The 25,608-nt window shown below is 40.7% G+C and overlaps 1 protein-coding gene across 2 annotated transcripts in view; it reads right to left on the bottom strand.

Annotated features, from left to right (window-relative positions):
• Nucleotides 1-5,684: 5,684 nt before the first annotated feature.
• Nucleotides 5,685-25,608, bottom strand: part of dnajc1 (DnaJ (Hsp40) homolog, subfamily C, member 1) — a 98,033-nt gene continuing 78,109 nt past the window's right edge. Inside the window, exons 9-12 of one of the 2 annotated variants that reach the window (XM_078427710.1) lie at nt 22,571-22,690; nt 15,443-15,491; nt 11,141-11,607; nt 5,685-6,030 (exon numbers count right to left, since the gene is read on the bottom strand). In XM_078427710.1, coding sequence (XP_078283836.1) covers nt 5,962-6,030; nt 11,141-11,607; nt 15,443-15,491; nt 22,571-22,690 — 705 coding nt within the window. In that variant the 3' untranslated portion in view covers nt 5,685-5,961. Of the gene's footprint in view, nt 6,031-11,140; nt 11,614-15,442; nt 15,492-22,570; nt 22,691-25,608 lie in introns of both variants that reach the window. The other variant, XM_078427702.1, reaches the window with a different exon arrangement.

Below are 25,608 nucleotides of genomic sequence, written 5' to 3'. Positions count from 1 at the left end.
GGCGTGGTGGAATACATGCTCCAATCAGCATCAATAGTGTCGAAATGGATAGGGTTGAGAGCTTCAAATCTCTTGGCATTAACATTACCAGTGATGTGTCATGAACCAACCATATTGATGTGACAACCAAGGTAGCACACCAACGCCTCTACTTCCAGAGGAGATTGAGGAAATTCAGCACGTCTTCAATGACTCTTACAAACTTCTACTAATGCAACATTGAGAGCATACTGTCAGATTGCATTGCAGCTTAGTTTACCAACAGTTCTGCCCAAGACTGCAAGAAATTGCAGAGTGTAGAATTAGCCCAGTCCATCACACAGAACAGACTTCCCACCACTGACACCATCTACATTTCGTGCTGTCTTCGAAAAACAGCCAACATAATCAAAGATGTCCCAACCTGGTCATTTCTTCACCCAGCTCCCATCGGGCAAAAGGTACAAAAATTTTAAAAGTGTGCACCACCAGACTAAGGAACAGCTTCTTCCCCTCTATTACCAGGTTTGTGAACAGTCCTTCCATAAACTACAGTACTGTCCGATTCACCTCTACTCCATTGCGAACATTGCACTCTGTCTTTGGAACTGTTGCACTACAATGCTGAGGACTGTATTCTGCACTCTGTACCTTCTGAAATCCGCGTCGCCACTTTAAGTAAGCTATGGACTTGCACCCAAAGGTCCCTCTGTTCATCAACATGAAGTCCAGGAGGAATACAAACACAACACTCACTCATGCACACCAAACATATTTATCCCGCATACCTCACCATTGAGACTTCACCCTCTCCAGTCCACACAGAGGGTGGACAAGGTGTATCAATGAACACCATACACCTTTATTGCCATATATTTGTCACAGATGGATACAATAGCACCCCTGAAATAACTGCAGAGCAGGAATTGGGCTGGTGTAACTCAGGAAAATTACAATCACCAGGGCAGCAATACTGGATGAGTTGTTGGAGTTTCAGGCTGACATATCTTTGAGTCAGGCTGGACTTCCTTCTTGGTCTTGAGAGAAAAAGCTAGGTTAGTAGATGCAGCGACCAACCAACAAACCAACTTCCTTCCCTTCCATTGACTCCATTTACACCTTATGCTGTCTCGGCAAGGCCACCAGCATAATCAAGGTTAAGTCATACACTGGCCACTTCCTCTACTTCCCTCTCCCATTAGGCAAAAAGTATAGAAATGTGAAAACACAAACTTCCAGATTCAGGGGCAGTTTCTTCCCAGCTACCATCTACCTCATCAGAGATCCTTGGACTATCTTTGATCGGACTTTAATGGTTTTATCTTGCACTAAACATTATTCACGTTATTCCCTTTAACGTGTATCTATCTGTACACTGTGGATAACTCGATCGTAATTATGTACTGTCTTTCCAATAACTGGTCTGCACACAACGAAAGCTTTTCACTATTCCCCGATGCACATGACAATAAACTAAACTTGATGGCTCGATTGTAATCATGTATTGTCTTTCTGCTGACTGGATAGCACACAAAAGTTTTTCACTGTACACCGATGCACGTGACAATAAACTAAACTCAACATTAATTTTCCAAACTTCTTTAGATTTGGGGAATTTTACTAAATGGAAAACATATCACACTTATTCAAAGAGAGGCAGAGGACAGGAGGCCAGTTGGGTTAACATCTGTTATAGGAATCATATTAGGTGGTTTTACACTTAGAAGTTTAATGTTATAGCAGGACCCCAAGATTATCAGTGAAAGTCAACATGGTCTTGTCAAAGGGAAATCATGTTTGAGAAATGCATTTAAGTTCTTTGAATTTTCAAAATGTGCTTGAGAATAAAGTTGGAACGGACAGAGATCCTGAGAATTCCTGAAGACATTGGAAACTACGCTACATTATTAATAATTGTCACACAAAACAAAAGCTCATGCTGTAAGAGGCAACACATTAGTATGGATGGCAGATTAGCTACCCAAGGCATAATATAAATTAATCATCGAAACATAGAAAAATAGGTGGAGTAGGCCATTCGGCCCTTCGAGCCAGCACCGCCATTCAATATGATCATGGCTGATCATCTAAAATCAGTACCCAGTTCCTGCTTTTTCCCCATATCTGATTCATTTAGCCCCAAGAGCTAAATATAACTCCCTCTTGAAAACATCCAGTTAATTGGCATCCACTGCATTCTGTGGCAGAGAATTCCACAGATTCACAACTCTCTAGGTGAAAAGGTTCTCCTCATCTCAGTCCTAAATGCCCTACCCCTTATTCTTAAATCTCTCTAGTTGGTAAATTATAACAAGTGGCGTTCAACAGTTGATTGGGGCTGAAGCATCAAGTTTTTACAGTTTATATAAATGACGTGGATGGAGGCACTGAAGTTGAGGTTGCTACAGTTGTTGACCACACAAAGATAAGTAGGGAAGTGAGTTGTGAAAAAGACATCCAAAGGCTACAAGACATTGGTCGTTAAGTGATTGGGGCAAAATCTGGCAAATGGAATATAAAGTGGGAAAATGAGAGATTGCCCATTTTGGCTGAAAAATAAAAGTACGTTATCCAAATGATGAAAGATTGCAGAGCTGTGCAACACAGAGTGATCTGGCTGGCCTTGTGCATGATTCACATATGATTAATGTGCATGTATTTAGTCTTTAGGAGAACTAACAGAGTGTTAATGTGAAATGAATACAAAAATCAGTACTTCTGCTTCAGTTATATAGGCCATTGGTGAGACCGCACCTGGAGCATTACTTTATGTACAGTATTGGTCCCTTTATTTATGGAAAATATTAATGCATTGGAAACTTTTCAAAGAAGATTTACCAAACTAATACAAGGAATGGGCAGGTTGCCTTACAAGGAAAAATTGCAAAGGCAAGGGTGATATCCACTGGAGTTTAGACGAGTGATATGGGTGATTTGATTGAAACATACATAATCCTGAGTAGAGGAATGCTGAGTGCAAAAATGACCGCTGGAGGAACTCGGCAGGTCGGACAACATCTGTGGAGAGAATAGGACAGACATTTTGGTTTGTAAGTGATCTTGAAAGTGATCTTGACAGCGGATATGAAGGACATTTCCCTTCTGGGAGAATTTAGAATGTGTAGTTAGAGTTTCAAAACTAAGCTGTTCTCAATTCACCACCCAGATGTGGTGACATTTTTCTCTCAGATGAACAAGAACTTTTGGAACTCTGTTCCTCAATGGGGTTAAGGAGTTGGATTTAGTTTAACTTAGAGATATAGCATGGAAACAGGCCCTTCAGCCCACTAAGTCCATGCCAACCATCGATCACCCATTCACATTAGTTCATTGTTATCTTACTTTCTCATCTCCTCCCTACAGATCAAAGGTTATTTACTTAGGTCAATTAACCTAAAAACCCACACATCTTTGGGATGTGGAAGGGTCGATCATAAAGGGACAATCAATGGTGCAGCAGCATCAGTAAGCTCTCAAGTTAGATCACCCAATATTACTTATTAGCCAGTCTCAGCTAGTACTTATAGTGCCCTCCATAATGTTTGGGCCAAAGACCCATCATTTATTTATTTGCCTCTATACTCCACAATTTGAGATTTGTAATAGAAAAAAAAATCATATGTGGTTAAAATGCACATTGTCAGATTTTATTAAAGACCATTTTGGTTTCACCATGTAGAAATTACAGCTGTTTATACATAGTCCCTCCATTTCATGGCACCATAATGTTTGGGATACATAGCTTCACAGGCGTTAGTAATTGCTCAGGTGTGTTTAATTGCCTCCTTAATGTAGGCATAAGAGAGCTCTCAGCATCTAGTCTTTCCTCCAGTCTTTCCATCACCTTTGGAAATTTTTATTGCTGTTTATCAACATGAGGACCAAAGTTGTGCCAATGAAAGCCAAAGAAGCCATTGTGAGACTGAGAAACAAGAATTAAACTGTTAGCGACATCAGCCAAACCTTAGGCTTACCAAACTCAACTGTTTGGAACATCATTAAGAGAGCACTGGTGAGCTTCCTAATCGCAGAGACTGACAGACCAAGGAAGACCTCCACAGCTGATGACAGAAGCATTCTCTCTACAATAAAGAAAAATCCCCAAACACCTGCCCAACAGATCAGAAACACTCTTCAGGAGTCAGGTGTGGATTTGTCAATGACCACTGTCCGCAGAAGACTTCATGAACAGAAATACAGTGGTGACACTGCAAGATGCAAACCACTGGTTAGCCACAAAAATAGGATGGTCAGGTTACAGTTTGCCAAGAAGTACTTGAAAGAGCAACCACAGTTCTGGAAAAAGGTCGTGGATAGATGAGATAAAGATGAACTTATATCAGAGTGAAGGTAAGAGCAAAGTATAAAGGAGAGAAGGAACTTCCCAAGATCCAAAGCATACCACCTCATCTGTGAAACATGGTGGTGGGGGTGTTATGGCCTGGGCATGTATGGCTGCTGAAGGTACTGGCTCATTTATCTTCATTGATGATACAACTGCTGATGGTAGTAGCATAATGAATTCTCAAGTGCATAGACACATTCTATCTGCTCAGGTTCAAACAAATGTCTCAAAACTCATTGGCCAGAAGTTCATTCTACAGCAAGACAATGATCCCAAATATACTGCTATAGCAACAGAGGAGTTTTTCAAAGCTAAAATATGGTCAATTTTTGAGTGGCCAAGACAATCACCCGATATGAACACAATTGAGCATGCCTTTTATAGAAGAGAAAACTAGCCCCCAAAACAAGCATAAGCTAAAGATGGCTGCAATCCAGGCCTGGCAGAGCATCACCAGAGAAGACACCCAGCAACTGGTGATGTCCATGAATCACAGACTTCAAGCAATTATTGCATACAAAGGATATGCAACAAAAAACTAAACATGACTACTTTCATTTACATGACATTGCTGTGTCCCAAACATTATGGTGCCCTAAAATGGGGGGTACTATGTATAAACACTGCTGGATTTTCTACATGGTGAAACCAAAATGTATAAAAATGGCCTTCATTAAAATCTGACAATGTGCGCTTTAACCACACGTGATTTTTTTCTATTACAAATCTCAAATTGTGGAGTACAGAGGCAAATAAATAAATGACGGGTCTTTGTCTCAAACATTATGGAGGGCACTGTAAATTGGCATCTGCAGCTTTCAGTTGAAGGAAGGAAGCAAGCAGCCAGGATGCCAACTGCACATGGAACAGTTGGAGTATATTAACCGAACAAATCTTATCCTGGCTTAGTGTGTAGGAAAGAACTGCAGATGCTGGTTTAAATCACAGATAGACACAAAATGCGGGAGTAACTCAGCAGGACAGGCAGCATCTCTGGGGAGAAGGAATGGGTGACGTTTCGGGTCGAGACCCTTCTTCAAACTGATTTCGCACTGATAAGCACAACACTTTGGCTTGGTTCATGTATAAAAAGGTAGACCAATTGGACAAAGGCTGACAAGTTTCCCACAGTGAACTATCATGGCTCAAGAGAAGTGGGATGAAAAGACAGCAAAATCAAATGTCATCATTTCAAGCTGAATTCCTTAATTATGATCTCAATTGAATTTTACAAAAACTAAAAATATCCTGTTTTGCTTTGCTAAAGAAAAAAATAACAGGCAGTTAAAAATGAGAGAAATTAATTATCAGCGATCTGTAAAAGAACTGCAAGCTTATCACAGCAATGTAAAGAAATGACAAAGTGGAGTACAGAAAGTTAGTTTATGAACAAATTTAAAACTATCCATGTGTACATGGCGTTTAATGAAACAAATGGATTCCAAAGTATGTCCCGATTATTCTGTACGAGATGGTGGCACATTGATTCTTTTTTAAACGAAGGCACATGACATTGGCAGAAACAACGAGTGAGGTAAGTCATATACAACTTGGGTCCAGGTTTACACAAGAGTTTTTTATCCACATCGCATTACTGCTTCTGGAGAGACACCAGTGCTCATTGGTTCTATTTTCAGTCAGCTTTTGGCTTGCTTCCTCTTCATAACCAGTTCGGCCAATAGTTTGTACCTGATTATGCATTCTTCCTGCAGGAAAATAAGAGATTTGACAATAAGTCTACCTAGCCTTTTAACAGCAAAATGCATTTCAAACTATTTTCTTTACATTCATTAACATGGAAAAACTTGCTAACTCCCTTTCGAGATCCCCACCACAGAAACCAGTCAATTGCATTCGCTCCATGTTGTACCAGTTCAGAGCCCAGGAAATGGCAAAGGCTGTGGGATCAGGCAGCATCCCTCTGCTAGTATTTAAGCCATGCATTCCTGGACTATTTGCACCTCTAGTCTGATCAAGCAGTTCCAATAGAATGGCATCTATCAAACCATGGGGGAAAACTGCCCAGGTGTATCCTATTCACTAAATGCAGGCAATATGTAAACAGGCCAATTACAGCCCAACAATCTCTCAATCGGCAAACTGGTGGCTATTGTCACCAAGAGCGCCATCATGCAGTATTTACTCATTGATACTCAGATTTGGGTTTCACCAGTACCAGCCAGCTCCAGCATGCACCAAAAGATGTGAATTTTACAGATAAGAGTGACTGCCCTTAACATGAAAGCATCATTTAACGTTATGACCTTCAGTTATACTGAAATCAAGCCCACCAAAATGGCAATATTTGCCTAAGTCCAGTGGGTCTTGGCATCCATAGCTCCCTGAAAGTGCCAATACAAGCAGGTAGAGTTGTGAAGACCTATGGTGTTGCCTTCATTGGTTGGGGCATAGTTTATAGGACTTCGGTTAGGTTGCATTTGGAGTGTTGCATGCCGTTCTGGTCGCCCCATTACAGGAATGATTGGAAGGCTTTGGAGAGAGTGCAGAAGAGGTAGAGTAGTGGGAGCCTGGGACACATTACATGGGGTGGTACTGGTGGAGACAGATACGATAGTGGTGTTTAAGAGGCTTTTAGATCAGCAAAAGGAAGTGCAGGGAATAGAGGGATATGGATAATGTACAGACAGATGAGATCAATTTAATTTGGCATGAAGTTCGGCACAAACATTGTGGGCTGAAGGGCCTGTTCCTGTGCTATGTTCTGCCAATATCGTTGAGCTCATTTTTAACCAGCAACTTAATTGTGCCAACTACATAAATGTCACAGCAGAACAGTCAAAGACAGGGCAGACAAAGGGTCGTGGATGTATGGAACAAGCTGCCAGAGGAGGTAGTTGAGGCAGGCACTATCCCAACATTTAAGAAACAGTTAGACAGGTACATGGATTGGACATGTTTGGAGGGATATGGACCAAACGTGGATGGGCGGGACTATTGTAGCTGGGACATGTTGGCCAGCGAGGGCAAGTTAGGTCGAAGGGCCTTTTTCCACACTGTATCACTCTATGACTTCACGATTAACTCAGCAAACTCCTCAACCCCACACCTACAGGTACAAAGCCCAACTCCTCAAATCCATGCCTACATTTGCATGTCAGAATTATTATAAACTATGGTCTAAAAGCCTGGCTGACTGCTGCTCCACCAAGAGCCAAGATGCTCATCCCCACTTGGAACAAAATACTCAATTGCACTGCATGAATCACATTCATTCTTTCTAGCAATAGAACCATGTGACTGCAGAGTACCTAAGGGACCAGTAAGGTTTTTGAGGAGAGGATTCCAAATTCCGATTCCAGTGAACTATGCATGAAAAGGATTAGAGGTTTTCCTGCATTTCCAACACTGCACAATTTGTAAAGACAGTGCAACATAGTGGCGCAGCAGTAGAGTTGCAACCTTACAGCACCAGAGACCCAGGTTCGATCCTGACTACGGGTGCTATCTGTATGGGTTTTCTCCGGGATTTCCAGTTTCGTCCCATGCTCCAAAGATGTACACGTTTGTAGGTTAGTTGGCTTGGTATAATTGTAAATTGTCCCTAGTGTGCAGGATAGCGTTAGTGTCTTGCACTAACGCTATCCTGCTCGTCAGCGCAGACTCAGCGGGTCACAGGGCCCGTTCCGCACTTTATCACTAAACTAAATTAAAAGATAAAATGCTTTGATTATAATGTTCCTTTTTACCTGCACCACGTAAATTAAGGACTGACACAAGCAATGAATTAGCACAACCGATAAATTGAGGCAATAAGAATTTGGGCAATCTCACCCCATGTTCCTAATGGACAAAGGGCCACAATGTAAATTGTTCACAGATCTACAGAGAATAAATTAATCAAGTTACAAGGATAAAACTTGTCAAAGAAGGGATAATTAATTCTAATAGATTACTATCTTCCAAGACCAGAAGTTTAGTTTTTTTAGCTTTAAAGATACAGCATGGAAACAGGCCCTTTGGCCCACCGAGTCCACACAACCAGTGATCACCTGCACACTAATTCTATCCTACATACTAGGGACAATTTACAGAAGCCAATTAACCTCCAAATCGGCATTCCTTTGGGCGGAAACAGGAGTACCCGGGGGGGAAACCCATACCGCCACAGGTAGAACGCACAAACTCCGTACAGACAGCACCCGTAATCAGGATCGAATCCGGGTCTCTGGTGCTAAGGTATTAGCTCTACCGCTGGGCCACTGTACCACCCTTAAGTTATTCATTTAGTTTTCAGATTCTGGCCATCACAGGCAAGCCCAGCATTTATTGCCAACCTCTAACCATTCATGGAAAGGTGGTGGTGAACTGTTTTCTTGAATTGCTGTAGTCCTTCTGATTGAAGAATGTTGCTTTGGCCAAATGTAGTATCTGCTATTTATTAAATACAGTAACTATCGAAACAGGTTGTCAAAGGCATTTTATTCTCCTGCACAGTGTATTTTCTTTATAAATACAAATGGAGTTAGCATGCAAGTCCAGTGCAACAGTGATAGTGGCTTTGCGGGGTACTGATTGAGAATGATCAGCCATGATCACATTGATTGGTGGTGCTGGCTCGAAGGGCCTACTCCTGCACCTATTGTCTATTAAAGAAACAGTGGGAACATTGGACCAACATCCACAGCATCACAAATTAATCTTACTCATTGCATTATGTTATGAAAGATTAAAAATTGTTGAGGCAGATTCATCATTCTGAAGAAACAAGGAATTGCAGATGCTGGTTTATAAAAAAAGACAGCACTGGAGTAATTCAGCGGGTCAGGCAACATCTCTGGAGAACTTGGATAGATGATGTTTCAGGTGAAGAGATTGAGGTAGAGGTAGAAAAGGTCCTGACCCTAAACATTATCTAAATATGTTCTCCAGAGATGCTGCCTGACCCATCAAGTTACTCAGTGGCTGAGTAGTTGACACAGGAAATATAACAACAATTAAAAGACGTTTGGACAGAACAAATAATGAATGGCCTGGATAGATGGACGTAGAGAGGATATTTCCACTAGTGGGAGAGTCTAGGTGCAAAGGGCAAAACCTCATATCTGGAATGGGAATAAAAGGACGTACCCGTAGAAAGGGTTGAGGAGGAATATCTTTAGCCAGCGGGTGGTGAATCTGTGGAATTCATTGCCACAGATGGCCACGGAGGCAAAGTCTATATTTAAAGCAGAGATTGACAGTTTCTTCATTACTACGGGTGTCAAAGGTTTATGGGGAGGTGGAAAGAGAACAGGGTTGACAGGGAAAGATAGATCAGCCATGATTGAATAGTGGAGTATACTCCTCGGGCCAAATCCCTAATTCTACTCCTATGTCTTATGAACATAGGTAGGAAAGGTTTAGAGGGAATTGTGTTAAACACAGGCAGGTGGGACTAGTGTTGATGGTGCAACTTGGTTGACATGGGCAAGTTGGGCTGAAGGGCCTGTTTGTGTGCTGCATGACTATGGTCCCATATGCTGCCTGTTCCAAAATCCTCAATTGAGTGCTTCAGCTTCATAATCAGTGGGAATACGAGGACATAAATTTAGCCTTGGAAGAATGTTGAGTATTTTTAAATAATGCGAAACTGGGAAATATTGATGTTTAAAGGAACCTGGGTGGCCTTATACTCCATTAACTGAAAGCTGAAATGCAGTGCAGCAGCCAAGTTGGTAGGACAGCCAGCCTACACTATTGGAAGATTTGAGTAAAAGATTAAATGTGTCGCACTACAACTAATTAGGGTCTTGGTGAAATAGCACCTTAAGTACTGTGTTCAATTTGCGCTGCTTCGAAAAGGATATAATTGTTATTGAGGAAGTGTTACAAAAATTCAGTGAACTGGTGCCAGTAAAGGTGGATATGTTAAACAAGAAGGTGGAATAGGCAAGAGTTTAACAGAATGAGGATCTTATTGAAACGTGCAAGATTATTGAGGGATTGGACACATTAGAGGCAGGAAACACGTTCGCAATGTTGGGGGAGTCCAGAACCAGGGGCCACAGTTTAAGAATAAGGGGTAGACCATTTAGAACGGAGATGAGGCAAAACTTTTTCAGTCAGAGAGTTGTAAATCTGTGGAATTCTCTGCTTCAGAAGGCAGTGGAGGCCAATTCTCTGGATGCTTTCAAGAGAGAGCTAGATAGAGCTTTTAAAGATAGCGGAGTCAAGGGGTATGGGGAGAAGGCAGGAACGGGGTAGATTGTGAATGATCAGCTATGATCACAATGAATGGCAGTGCTGGCTCGAAGGGCCGAATGACCTACTCCTGCACCTATTGTCTATTGAGAGGTGATCTCTCATTGGATAAAAATCCGAGAGGACTTGGAGTAGGTACAAGGACATTTCCCCTGGCTGAGAAGGTCACAGTCTCAAAGTACAATGGTACTTTGTCACATGTACATAGGTAGTGAAATTCCTTTTTTTGCACACAGTTCAGCAAAAAATCACTGAGGGTTAAACCAGTTAGATCTGAGAGAAGGAGCAATTTTTTTTCAGCAAATGTTGGTGACTCTTTGTAATGTTCCACTCGAGTGCAGCAGATTAATTCAATCCCAAAAATGATATTTTATGTCAATATTAAAAGGTATCAAAGGATATAAAGCAAAACAGGAAAATAATGTTGATGTCGAAGAGCAGTTGTGATCTTGATGAAAGATGAAACAGGTTCACCAAGGGGCTGAGTGGTCTACTTGTGCTTCAATGTGTCTTTGAGTTATGTGATGCCATGAACAAATACTGTACAAGCCACTTATGTTCACTGACACTGTCGCCAGTCTTATTAACTCAGATTTTTAATAACTAAAACATTACCTTTGTTTTTCCTGGTACACATTTTGCTATTTTGTCCCAGCGTTCAGAAGTTCCCTTTGGATACTGCTGTAAGGCTAGTTCAAGCAATTTTTGTTGATTTTGATTCCACAATTCAACGGTCTCTTCTGAAGACCGAACTCTCGCTTTCCTATTCTTCTCCTCATCGCTCTCATCATCATCATCCACTTCTGCATTATCAAAGTCCCTCTGACGCCTTCCTTTATTTTTCTGTTCGGTTTCTTCTTGGATCATGAAAGTTTGCTCTGAAGTTTTAGCAGTTTTCCGTTTCCGAAGTCTGGTTTCTGCGGCGAGTGTGTCAGTGTATTTACTTGGATCATCCCCATTTTCAAACCCTTCATGTTCTCCTTCAACCTCATCCCTTTTAGTAATTATGTGGTCAGGTAGGGCTGTTTCAAGTTTAGCACTCTTTAAATTCTGAGATGAAGACTTCGGTTCGAATAGTTTTACTGTTCCTGATGAAAAACACACATGCGTTAATAGGACACATAATTTTCCAAAGTTTACCATAATTTTGCTTTGGTGAACAGGACCATCAATGAATAATTGTGCAGTCAAATATGTTCAACTGCTCCACCCTCTTGGTCAACATATGTATTCAAATGTATCACAGATGTTATGCTATAAAGTTTACTGGTTAGAAACCAGTTACAAGGACTCCATAGCTGCCAAGTTTGATAGTGGGGGATTTATAAGAGTAAGACATAAAATGCTAGAGTAATGCAACAGGTCAGGCAGCATCCCTGGAGAACACGGATACGTGACATTTCAGGTTGGGACCCATCTTTATCAGAATACAATGGGAAGACCCAAGTTTGTGCTGGAACTGGGTATGGCATCTGCAGCTACAGACAAAAATCAAAATGGACAGAACAATGTAAAAATGTCTGGTACTCAGTGGATAAATCAAGCAGCACAGAGGCAGGTTATATAGTGGTGGTCAAGATTGCATTTTGCCCAACTTTGACTGGAGACCCTTCTACTTCTGTACTTCTCTTGTCTCTCCACGCTGTTATTTAAAGTAATTATTATTTTGACAACTTTAGTCTGCACCTATCACACACATTCTGTGGTCTCTCCATCCCGTCCCTTTCTGCTATTTAAATCACATCGAGTTACCACCCACAGAATGACTTAATGATCAATGACGGAGGCAAAGCTGGAGCAGAGCTTGAACTTCTATTAAAGCCAAGAATGTAATTTAAAAGCTTTTAAAGGTCTTTGATGAAAAAACACCAAGAAATAATTAAAAACATTAAAATGAAAAGCTTTTAAAGATTGCTTCTTCCTCACTAAAGACTCCTTCCCAAGGAGTGGTGTAGCGATAGAGTTGCTGCCTTACAACTCTGGGGATGGCTGAACACTACAGGGGACTGGTCAGACTGCTGGTCGTACGGAGCTGCCCAACGTATGTATGAGAATTCCCGATCGGGCAGAGGATTGCAGGAACAGTAAGTACTGTACCTGGAAACAACAGGGAGGCCTCCATCATGCCGGGACTACAAGTCAGACTGAAGCATAGGGGACTATGACCCCCTCTCCCTACCATTCTACTAGCCAATGTACAATCACTGGAAAATAAAGTGGAGGACTTAAGGTCAAGGCTGCTTTACCAAAGGGAGCTGAGGGAATGCTCTGTGTTCTGTTTCACAGAGACATGGCTCACCCCCAGCTCCCCAGACTCAGCCATCCAGCCTGAAGGTTTCTCCATCCATTGTATGGACCGAACGCAAGCATCTGGGAAAGGGAGAGGAGGGGGAAGTCTGTCTCATGGTCAGCTCTGTGTGGTGCTCAGATGTGGCAGTTCTGTCTAACTCCTGCTCTCCACACCTGGAACATCTGGCGGTGAAGTGCCGCCCCTTCTACCTCCCGAGGGAATTCACCTCCATCATCCTGACCGCGGTCTACATCCCACCCCAGGCAGACATCTGTCTAGCATTGGAGGAGCTGCACACCGTGGTCAACAAGCACCAGGCAGCGTACCCCAAAGCCTTTACCACCATAGCCGGGGACGTCAACAAGGCCAACCTGAAACAATCACTCCCAAACTGCCACGAACATGTCTCCTGCAGCACTAGAAGATTAAACACCCTTGACCACTGCTATACAACCATCAAGGATGCCCATCGCTCTATCCCTCGCCCTCACTTCGAGAAATCCGACCATTCAGCGGTGCTGCTTCTTCCTGCATACAGGCAGCTGGTCTGGGGAAGCAGAGGAACAACTACAGGACTGCATGGAGTCAGTAGACTGGGCAATGTTCAAGGACTCAGCAACGGACCTAAATGAATACACCACAGTCGTTACAGACTTCATAAGGGAATGTGTGGAGGACTGTGTTCCTACAAATACCTTCCGAGCGTTTCCTAACCAGAAGCCATGGATGAACCAGGAGCCCCCATATGCCCTGATGGTATTATAGTCACAGCCACAGAAACCGACTTCAGAAGATCATTCAGGGGGGTGAACCCTCGGAAAGCGCCTGGACCTGATGGTATACCCGGTCGAGTTCTCAAAACCTGTGCAGACCAACTGGCTGGGGTTTTTGCAGACTTTTTCAACCTCTCACCACTGAGATCTGAGGTTCCTATTTGCTTTAAGAGGACATCGATAATACCGGTGCCCAAGAACAGTAAGGTGACATGCCTCAACCAGTGGCACTAACATCTGTGGTGATGAAGTGCTTTGAGAGGTTGGTTATGATGGATATCAACTCCTACCTCAAGAACCTCGACCCACTGCAGTTTGCCTACCATCACTACAGGTCAACGGCGGATGCGATCTCACTGGCTCTCCACTCCACACTGGACCATTCGGACAATAAAAACACTTTTGTCAGGCTGTTGTTATAGACTACAGCTCAGCGTTCAATACCATCATCCCCTCCAAGCTGGTTATCAAGCTCACGGAACTGGGTCTCTGCGCATCCCTCTACAATTGGATCCTCAACTTCCTCATCCACAGACCACAGTCTGTTCGAATTGGCAGAAATACTTCTTCCTCATTAACAATCAGTACGAGAACACCTCAAGACTGCGTGCTCAGCCCCTGCTCTACTCACTCTATACTCATGACCGTGTAGCCGAACACAGTGCAAACTCCATCTTCAAGTTCGCCGACAACACCACCGTTGTTGGGTGAATTACAGATGGTGATGAGTCAGAGTACAGAAGTGAGATAGAACGATTGACCAAATGGTGCCAGCACAACAACCTGGCTCTCAATATCAGTAAAACCAATGAACTGATTGTGGACTTTGGAAGGGGAAGAGAGGACCCACAATCCTGTTTATATCAACAGGACGGGTGGGAGAGTCAAAAACTTCAAATTCCTGGGCGTGCATATTTCTGAAGATCTTTCCTGGACCCAGCACACTGATGCAATTATAAATAAAGCACATCAACGCCTCTACTTCCTGAGAAGATTAAGGAAATTCGGTATGTCAAAAAGGATTCTCTTGAACTTCTACAGCTGTACAGTCGAGAGCATATTGACTGGTTGCATCACGACCTGGTTCGGCAACTTGAACATCCAGGAGCGGAAAAGACTGCAAAGAGTTATGAACACTGCCCAGTCCATCACCGGCTCTGAACTCCCCACCATCAAATGGATTTATTGGAATCGTTGCCTCAAAAAGGCAGCCAGCATCATCAGAGACCCACACCATCCTAACCACACACTCATTTCACCACTGGCATCGGGAAGACGGTACAGGAGCCTGAAAACTGTAACGTCCAGGTTCAGGAACAGCTTCTTCCCTACAGCCATCAGGCTATTAAGCAATGCAACCTCAAATAACAATAGACTATTATTATTATTATTATTTACAGTGTACTAATTTTACATATTCTGTTGTGCTGCAGCAAGTAAGAATCTCATTGTTCTTTCTGGGACATATGACAATAAAACACTCGACTCTCTTGACTCCTGACTCGACCCCAAAGGATGACAGGGAAAAAAAACAAGCACTCAAGCACACAAAGCCACCATGCAAGAAGAAATCTGAAGGCCTTCCTAATTCTTCAATTACAAACACTGTGATTACAGTTACTTGCATCTTTTAAAGATCAGAAAATAAACTGTCACGTTATGACAAAGTGAAGGAATATTACCAAGGCATGAGAAGTACTATTCGCGATAATACTTTTCATTTTTGCAGTCCAAAAAAACGTATTCTTAGTATACAGAGGAAGCCTTACTTGCATTTAAATATAGCACGTACAACAAAACATATAAAAGGGTACAGGCAAATGTGAACACAAACATATGACGTAATGCACATACCTGGTGTCGCTGAAACAAAATCTTTGACTTGTTTAGCTTTGGTTGTAACCTATTTTAAAAGAAAAAGAATGGTTTTCAACTCGTTATTAAAATTAAGGGGGGCAGAGAGCAGGGAGGGAGAGGATGCGGTTTAATTTGCCAAAAAAATCCATCTTCCAGAATAATGTTTTGACCACAACTCAGTACTGCAAGGTCCAAGACTTGTGATGCAGGATAAGAAGCTGCTTGCAGACATTGTAAAGTTCGACAGGGAAACTCTCCAGATTTTTTCCTTCCTATCTTGGCACACTGACTGTTGTGATATTGGTATTAAAACCTAATGTTCTTTATCCTCAAGCACGTTTACAAGCGATACCTAATATCATGTTAGTGTTAAGTAAATGGAATAAAACGATAAAAATTATCACTTGAATATTCCGTATTGTATTCAGAATTTTGGGGTAAAATATATTTAGAAATTAAAACACACTCTTTATACTGTAATTGTCTGGTATCTTAGACTTTCTGCCTCTACCTTCTGCCTTAGAGATGAGAGTACTACCAGTAACCCACAGTCCACATGTTAAATGAACTAACTTTATGACTCGAGAACTTTGTATTTAATTATTATAGAAGTTATATTAGTAAACATTAGATGGGCTAATTTTCTACATGCAATACTTTCTCAAATACTCTACCAAATTGAAACAACATGCTTGTTTCACGCAGCAGTAAAAATTAAAAATAAAGCTCTGCTCAACATTTCGTCTGAACGAGGGTGGCATCAATTCATGCACAATGACCTTACTTTTGAAACAATTTTTAACTACAATGAAAAGTAAAGGCCCTCCAATGCCAAGATATTTTTTTTTAATTTAGCAGCTGTCAAAAAGCATATTTTAAAAATCTCATAAGACACTTTTCAGATTAACTTTGAATAACTGTCCCTTCTGTAAAACTGCAATATAACATTGATGAATGCATGCACTTTTTCTGCATTCGTACCTTGTACACTCCTTCATTATAGAATAACAGACATTAAGTATACAAAACATTTCCTGATCAATTCTGCTTATTACAGATTTTTCTCAATTTCTATAGATATTGCATTGCATATTAAAGTCCAGGCCGGCCTGTAATTTTCTCTATCTTGTCAATCAATGAAGAATCATCAACTCTTCTCCAGTAACCACATGATAAAATTCTAAAAGCTAAAATAATTTCCTTTCATAAACAAGCGACAGATTGGTATTTTCCAAACTATTAGGACAAAGGCTGTTAATCATGTCCTCATTCTTATTGCTTTAAAGGACACAGGGGACAACCTATCCAACTCCAGTACTTTTTGGCACATGCTGTCAGGCTCCACACTAATTAGAAAGGTCTGCTCACATCAGCCCACCTGTCTGTTGTTTTGTTTCCTACCCGACTCTCTTATCTGCATGGACAGTAAATCCCCTATCAGCTTGCTATCAAGGCTCAAATACAAGAGATTAATGACCGCAGAGGGAAATAGAATCAGTTTACATGTTCAGAGTTGAATGAATAATATTACTTTACAAGTCATTTAAGCCTTCCCTGCCTCTAATTTAGTACACTAGTAGTTAATAATCACACCGCAGCCTGGCCAACACTTAAATTCATGCCCATAGTAAAGAACTGAAGAACAACAGGTCAGATGTTTGTTGTACACTCACAGTACAAGCTACAGTGGGACAGGAATGAGGACTGGGCCTGAAGCTACAATCGCAACTCTGAAAATAGGTCAAAGAACAGATGTTAGAAATCACAAAGAGAAAGTTGGTACGGGTAATGGGGCCAACAATTGTGAGCTTCTATTGAAGAAAGCAAACTGGGGTTAAGTGAAAGGCTGACAAAATAATCAAAAGAATACCACAAATCAAAGCCACACAAAAACAATTCATTGTATTTCTGGGATTTCTTTCCCAATGCCTTCAGTCTAATTCTTCCGCAACAGCTTGCACCACTAAGTAGCGAGTCAAAGCTTTGGTTATCATATTGATAGTTTGCATTAATCCGAAGAGCCAATTATAAGGTTGACATTCCAAATTAAAAACCAGTTCTGATAATACTGATAACTGAATAACTGACAACTGATTAAATGATAACTGAAAGCACAAAACTCAATCTCTGGCGTTTTAAAATAAGAACCGAAAATGCTAGAAATACCCAGGTCAGGTGGCATCTGTGGAGGAAAAAAAAGTAATTCAGTTTGTTGACCTTGCATTACAATTGAAAAGTGAAAAAAACAAATGTAGAGCAAGGAATGTAGAAACAAAGAACTGTAGGTGCTTCTCAACAAAAAGAGGCACAGAGTGCTGGAGTAACTCAGCAAGTCAGGCGGCATCCCTAGAGAACATGGACATGTGAATTCTTGGGTCACGGCCCTTCAACAGACTGACCTGCAACTTTACCTATCCATGCTCTCCATGAATGTGGCCAGACCCACTGAGTTACTCCAGCACTTTGTGTCTGTTCCCTCCCAGAAAGAAAGGGCGAGTTAGAGACAACTGGAATCGTTTGTAAGAATAACAGGTCAGATGTTTGGCACACAATCACAGGACAAGCAATAGCAAGACCGAATATTGTCCAAGAGTGTCCAGGTGACAAACACCGTTGATGTTGTCTAAGAGTGTAATAAATGCTTGTAATTACAGTTGGCCTGCCTGGAGGAGTGTAAACAGAGTGGGTGCAAAGGTCAGTATGGAGAACAATTACTGGATGCATGAGATACAGAATGCAGCAATTGGTGGAAATGCTAAATAAAAGTGCGGAAAATACTTAGCAGATCAGTGACCATCTAAAATTAAGGTAGATGAACTGATGAGTTTACATCAGAACTGGTATAATTGGAAAGGTTGATAATCTGAAATTGTTGAATTATAAACAGAACTAACTGCAACATGGATCACAAAATGCCACTCCTTAACACAGTAGGCCAAAGTTTAAAATGTTACAGTGGGAGAGAGATGGGAATGACAGGCAGGCTAGTTATCTTTACAAAATGATTATTTTACACAATACTCCAGTCACCCAACTCAGTTTAACCTTCTCCATCTTTGCGACCTGATCTGCTGAATATTTCCAGCATCGTGTCATTTTGTTTCCAGCAACAGCTATGTTCTGTGCCTGTTTCAGCATTGGGTTTTTTCCGCTCTATGGCTTTCACCCATCCTCCCCCCTTGCACTCCAAACAAAATCAGCTGTGATCAAGCATCCAATGCTCACTCTGGGAAAGCACCAACACCATTTGTATCACTTGCTCTCACCTCATCACAAATATTTCCTCTGCTCTGTCCACCTCTCCTCTTCTGTACAATTCATAACACACTTGTTTTCTCGCTTTTCCAGTTTTGCCGCAAGGTCAATAAGCTGAAACGTTAACTGTTTCTCTTTCCACAGATACAATAGTTTAGTTTAGTTTAGAGGTACTGCGCAGAAACAGGCCCTTCGGCCAAATGAATCCATGCTGACCAGCGATCCCCGTACACTAGCACTATCCTCCACCCGAGAGACAATTTTTACCAAAGCCAAACCTGTACGTCTTTGGAGTGCGAGAACCAGGGAAAACCCACAGTCACGGGAAGCATTGACAAACTCTGTACGGACAGCACCTGAAGTCAGGATCAAACCTGAGCTCTGGCGCTGTAAGGCAGCAACTCTACCACTGCACCACTGTGCTTTTACCTTTATCATACTCTTACACATACTTTTATCACTCCAGATAACAACCACACAATCCTTGAAAGCATTATATTTTTCACACTGAAGGCTGTGCTCCACATAACACAGCACACATTATATCCTACTCACACATTATATCTACCACTGCACCACTGCCTAGACTGACCTAATGCAAGCAGTTCATTGCCCAATATACGTGTCTCAAAAATCTTCATTCTCATATGTAGTGCCTTTCAAATTCTTGCTTCACCTACCCTTCCAATTTGCTCTAATTAATTTCCCTTCCCTGAAACTGGGGTTGTTCTCCATGGAACCAAGCAAGTTGAGAAGAGATCATATATTGCTTGCACTTGGGGTTAACAAACTAATGTGCTCCAGCAATGGACAGTCCACATTTCAGCTCGAGACCCTTCACATAGACAGCAAGAGTAGAGAAGGAGACAAGCAGCCAGTATAAGTAGGTTGTGGGGGGAAGAGGTGGCTCATGATAAAATGGATACAATTGAAAAAGGGTCGGTTGGTAGATAACAGTATGGTGAGGGAGGAAAGGGTGAAGATAGCAACAGAAGCTGGGAGGTGGTAAGTGAAGAACATAAGGTTGCAGATTCTGGAATTTGGTAGGAAAGGAAGCAGCATCTGGGAAGAACATGGATAGGTGACATTTTGGGTCAGGACCCTTCTTCAAACTGATTGTGGGGGGCGGGGAAGCAAACTGGATGAGAGTTCTGTATTATATTTCTCTTTCCGTTTTTACAATACAAGATCAGCAATCCTAATGCACATGCATCTATCAGACACACAGAAGTACGAAACAATATTTGTAAACATGCACAACATAACAAAACAATGTGTGCCTCATCAACTATTGTTTTTATTCAACTATTGAAACTTGAGTTACTTTCAAGATATCTTTCAAGATTATGTTTTTGAACAGATTTTTAAAACATGATTATTCTTGTTTGGTAACTTCCTTAGTTTAAGAAAGTGCCATGGGTCTTTTTTCAAATATTATAGAATGTCATATAATTAATATTGGGCAAAAGATGGCACTTCAGGAAAACAGACCATTACCCCTGTCGAATCACTTTCCAAACAAAGCACAGGAGGCTAATATTCAGATTTTTCAAAAATAAACATAATCATATGATAAAATAGTTGATAAATCTTATGAACTTAATTACAGAGATGCTCAGAAATAGTAAAAAGCAGCAAACAAGTTCCACATCAGCATTGCAACATTTTGGTCTGCCCCAATTTTATTTTGAGTCAGAACTTAACATGATTTTTTTAACAACAATTTGTACATATAGTGCAATTAACTAATGTAACATCATATGATGCATCGTTAAGAAAGATCCGAGATCCAACCGTAAAAAGGCAATCAAAATTTTGGTTAATAAGATGGGCATTAGGGTATGCAAGTGAGTTTGCTTAGTAGAGTGGACTAAAAAAGTGTAAATACCTCAAAAAGCTGTAGGCTGTGACAGATTTACAAAGACATATTGTGGTGATGGGAGGTGGGGGGAGCAAATAAACTTTTGAAATCATCATTATGAATTTTTAATCTCAAAGTTTTTGGTTACTGATTCCAATGGACAAGAGCACAATATATGCAAGTTGGGAAATGGACAAAGATCTGTAACAATATATTGCTTACATTAAAAGCTTTGATAAAGTAACATATTTGCATAGCAGCTGCTTTACAAAAGGATTTTCGACAACCAACACCAATCAAGATACTTTTTCAATTACAGCTTGCAAATTTCAAAAGTCAGACCATTCTGCAATGGCTAACTCGAAAATAACACCCAAAAATTTGAACAGGTCACACTTTTTAGTTTGGCACGAGATTTTCTTTAAACAAAAGGGAGCGTGTTGAATCAGCACTAAATACAAACTTTTATTTTAAAAAGGTAAACTCTAAAAGAGAATTCCCCTGTTCAGGAGACAGCAATGCCTTCAATACTAAACATGGTTACGACTATTGAAAATAAAAGTTTCCCTTTGTAAATTTGTTAATCTGATTATTTATTTACATTTAAACAATGTGCTGATGTGGCCCAGTTTCTGCTGTAATTCAATAACAAAAGCACAATCAATTTGAACTTTCAGTTTGCAGAACTTTTAAAACCCTCAAAATAACAACATAGGAAACAAATTCTAGCAATTAGTTTTTATGTGATTGCTGTGCAACAAATGGCATTTAAAATTTATGCTTTCAGCACTGGTGACGAGTATTTTTTAAAAGGGACGCAATCTAAAACAGCTGTTAAATCTAGCCATCCACATGTACCTCGGATGTGGCGGCGCTGCCCTAGCAACTGCGGCTCGCCTGCGGTCCATTTGTCTTTTTCCTTCTTGTCTCATTTTTAATGTTAGATGTATGTTATAGTTTACTTTTAGTTGTGTATGATGTGGGGGGTGGGGGGGGGTGGGGGAGGGGGAAACTTTTTTAAATTCTCCTTCTTCAATGGGGATGCGATCTTTTTCTGGGTCTCATTTCCGTTTGTGCTGCGGCCTAGCACCAGGGAGCTGACGGCCTCCAGCTGGAATCGACCTCGGGGGCTCCGGACGCAGAGCCCGTGGACTTACCATCGCGGAGCTGGCTGGCTTCGGAGGCTTCGGCCGCGGGCCCTGTGGACTGTGACATCGGGAGCCTGCAGGTCCCTGGCTGGTGACCGATTTTCGGGGGCTCCAGCAATGCCATCTTCGTCCACCCAGAATCGTGGGCCTTGGGTTGGCCCTTTCACGGGACTTTTCATCGTCCGGCGCGACTTAAAATTGGCCACGGGATCTTCCATCGTCCGGCGGGGACTTCAGAGTCGGGAGCCTCGATCGCCTCGACGCAGCAATTTTGACTGCCCAACCGCAGGTGAAGAGGCAAGAAGGAGATAAGAACTTTCTTTTTACCTTCCATCACAGTGTGGAGGTGTCTGGAGGAGAGACACTGTGATGGATGTTTGTGTTGAATTATGTAGTTGTGTGTTTTTGTTGCTTTTTTCTATTGTTGTGACTGCATGGTAACTAAATTTCGTTCAAACCTGTTTTGATTGACAAATAAAGAAATTCAATTCAACCTGTAATTATATCACGTTGCCTGGGTGCCGTAAAATATAAACCATCTTCTCAAACCAATCTAACAATATCCTTTCACAGTTCAAACGGCATGGTTTTGTACTGTGCTATCGTCTTCCTGTGATCACATTACGGTCGTCCAATCCTCCAAGTACCAGAATCCTCATATAACTGATCAATTACAGCTGTTGATTTAGTGATTGAAACTCCTCCACATCTGCTTCTTGCTTAGTTAATAGTTTACTTCCAGGTCCTAAAAAGGACTGCAGTTCTGTTTAGCCATAGTCTAACCATAGCTATGTTGTCTTTACACTGCCTGTCTTGATCAGTTTTGTCACTCAATGTACAATGCAAATCCAAATGACTCACATCTGCCACTGATCGACCCAATTCGTGAGCAATCTTTTCCCATCGACCTGGAGTACCCCCTGGGAACTTAACCATACTTCTTGTCAGCTGGCTGAGGTCCTCTTCTGTCCAGTGCGGTGCCTGTAATAATGTTCAAAATAACAAGGGGGTAAAAGTCACATAGCATGAATTAAATCCAAGCTCGAGCTTTAGCAATTAAGTACATTGCTTCATTTCCAACATTAACAATGTTAAAATAAGTGGCATATTTATGTAGTAGCCACTTTGAAAGAATACCTAATTTCACAGAAAATAATTCCATGGAAAAATACTATTATCATGATGAACATCAACATGAATATGTTTTCTTAAAATCTGGTGTGCATGGACACAAGAGTTTTAAAATACCCATCGTGAAACATCTCAAATTGAATGTTAAAAAATTAATCCCTGAAGATATAAATACTTTATGTACAATAATCTCTGACCCTAGTAATGAACAACCATGTATCATGGGGTTTGTATTACTAAGCCGTCAGCACAGAGTGCAGTCACAGAGGTGAGTGACCCTAGGGACCATCTCCACAGCGACCGCAAAGCCTCTTGCTGACACTAATCCTCCCTGTCATTCTCCCACTGTGCTCAAACCACACTGACATCCGCCTGCTGCACTGCAAGCTTAACGGGGCCTTCTTGACTTTTCACTGCTGCCCCTAATCGATGGTTCAAACATGCTCCTTTCACCATGTCCAAATAGCAACTTCAGTCATAATCAAAGCACAGCATCCTGTAAAGTGTTTCTCGACAGGCCGAGTCATTTGCATTAATTTGCAAAATGGTCTATGTTATTCAGGGTTGTGTATTGCTTCTATAAAGAATGTTCCCTGAAGTTGATAACAGAGCATAAATGGACCTGCCACTTAAACTAAACAGTTGCTAAAATGAGATTAATGCTTCAGGGTTTTCATTACTTCCAACACAAGTCCTTTCCATTCAAAATAACTTTCAACAAATTGGTATAACTGCAACTCCTATTTTTAGAATATTTGTAATTGTGCTCCAAATCATAGTGCAAGTAAAACATAATATTAAAACAAATTAATTCAATAACATCCCACATTGGGGGCATGCATTCATTTCCTAAATGTGCAAAAGCCATAGCACATGCAAATTGAAAATAAAATTCTTCATAAATCTTCTGGATACAATATAGTTAACGTAGAAAATTCATGACATTTTGTAAATACATCTACAATTCTTCTTTAAATTCAGAGGTCAATTAATTACAAAAGAGATAAACCATTACACTCAAAAAGTTGATGTCTCTTTTAAAAGCAGGCTATTTCTTTAGTTTCTAATAGTTTGTGATGTCTGTGGTGTTAGAATTGTACTTCTAAAACTTCAAACATGAAATAAATTACTGGAATTTATGCAAACAAAATGCAGCTCTGAAAATCATCACAAAAATGTGGTAATCTCACTTAAACAGAATATTGACACCAGGTTTTTTTCTTGAAAGGTTCAAGCCATTGTGCAGCTGTTCAGTGATATTTCGAATAAGTTTCAATTTCTTAAAAGTCTTTGTATTGCTCTAATGTTTACACTGCACCTTTGCCCTAAACTCGGGTCATATCACACAGTATCATATTACACTGCAGTGCATGTGCTGGATGTAGTGAGGCCAGAATGAAGCAGAAACTCAAAGTAGACATACTTATAAGAGCTGAATTTCAAGTTACTCATTATGGACAGCTTTAGACAAGGATTGAATTGGAGTTTCTCTTGCAAATCAAAGATGCGCGCATTAATTTTTAGTTAAAGCATATTAATTATAATCAACAGTCTGCTCTGCTAGCCTTTCTCAGACTGCTGCAGCAATAAACAAATTCAAATAATTTTCAGGCCAGCATTCTTTATCTGGTAGTTAAATACAAATCAATTGACAATATTCAGCAATTATAGCTGTTCAATTACTGTTCAATTCACCATTACTGTTATACATTTGGTTTGTATGTGTTTTAGCCAAAATAGTAAGTTTCATGTTCCCCCTGTTGTTGAGCAATGTGATACAATATCAATTTTAATTAGCAAAAATAAATTATCTTTTTAGACAGACTTATAACACTTCACTTTTTGCAATAGTAAAAACCATTAAATGAGTTTTTTACTGGTAAGCAGGGCATTATTTTTGCAATATTAGAGATAATTAAAAGATTCTAGGTGAAGAATGACATTTCAGAATTATTCGTTTTTTGTATCAAACATAACACGAGCAATATGGTTAAGTTGTAAAGGGCTCTCAGTAGCTCAAACTGCATTTGCATTTCATCAAAATGATGTTCAAAATCTTTAACTTTAATTTGTATTAACCTCCTTTAATTAGCTTCATAAATTCATGTAATATGCTTCAGTTTCAGACTAAGAATGGATGACGAACAAATTTTAATTGAGATTTTAACAAATGTTTAATTCCTTAAAAAAACTCAAGCATCCTCTACAAAAAAACCCAATATTTTAAGCAAAAATTTACACACACACTCCCTCCCCCCCCCCCCCCCCCCCCCCAAACCCCGTAATGGCTGCAATCCATCCTAAGTCATTAATTAAAAATCCCACAGATACAGCCAACTGTGTCTCCAGACACAATAAATACTGCGGTACAAACTCCTTATAATCAGGAGTTAAATAAGTTTAAGGTGCTAATTGCCTGAGCAGTTTTTCCCTGGTTTAACACTGAACCAAACAGAGCTATTACCGTCAACTGGAAGCTAAGCATGCTGTTTTGTTGTTGAAAGTCTTGTGCCTCACAATTTCTTTTGCAACCAAGACCCAAAAATCCATCCCTGCAGTACATCAAAGTAATGGCAGATGCCACATGGCGAGGAGACAGCTGTCATTATTACGCTTGCATTCTAATGCGACTGTAGCCTGCTCAGATATGTGACCTCAATCCAATTAAATGTTTCCAGAACACAATCTCTGCACTGATGGGAGACTAGATTTACATTCAGTACAAATGCCTCAGTCATATTTATTTACTACATTTAGGCAATTTAAAA

This window comes from Rhinoraja longicauda, chromosome 2 (assembly GCF_053455715.1).
Source record: "Rhinoraja longicauda isolate Sanriku21f chromosome 2, sRhiLon1.1, whole genome shotgun sequence".
Lineage (NCBI taxonomy): Eukaryota > Metazoa > Chordata > Chondrichthyes > Rajiformes > Arhynchobatidae > Rhinoraja > Rhinoraja longicauda.
The sequence above is the reverse complement of the archived record's forward strand: the minus strand, read 5'-3'. Positions and strand labels throughout refer to the sequence as shown.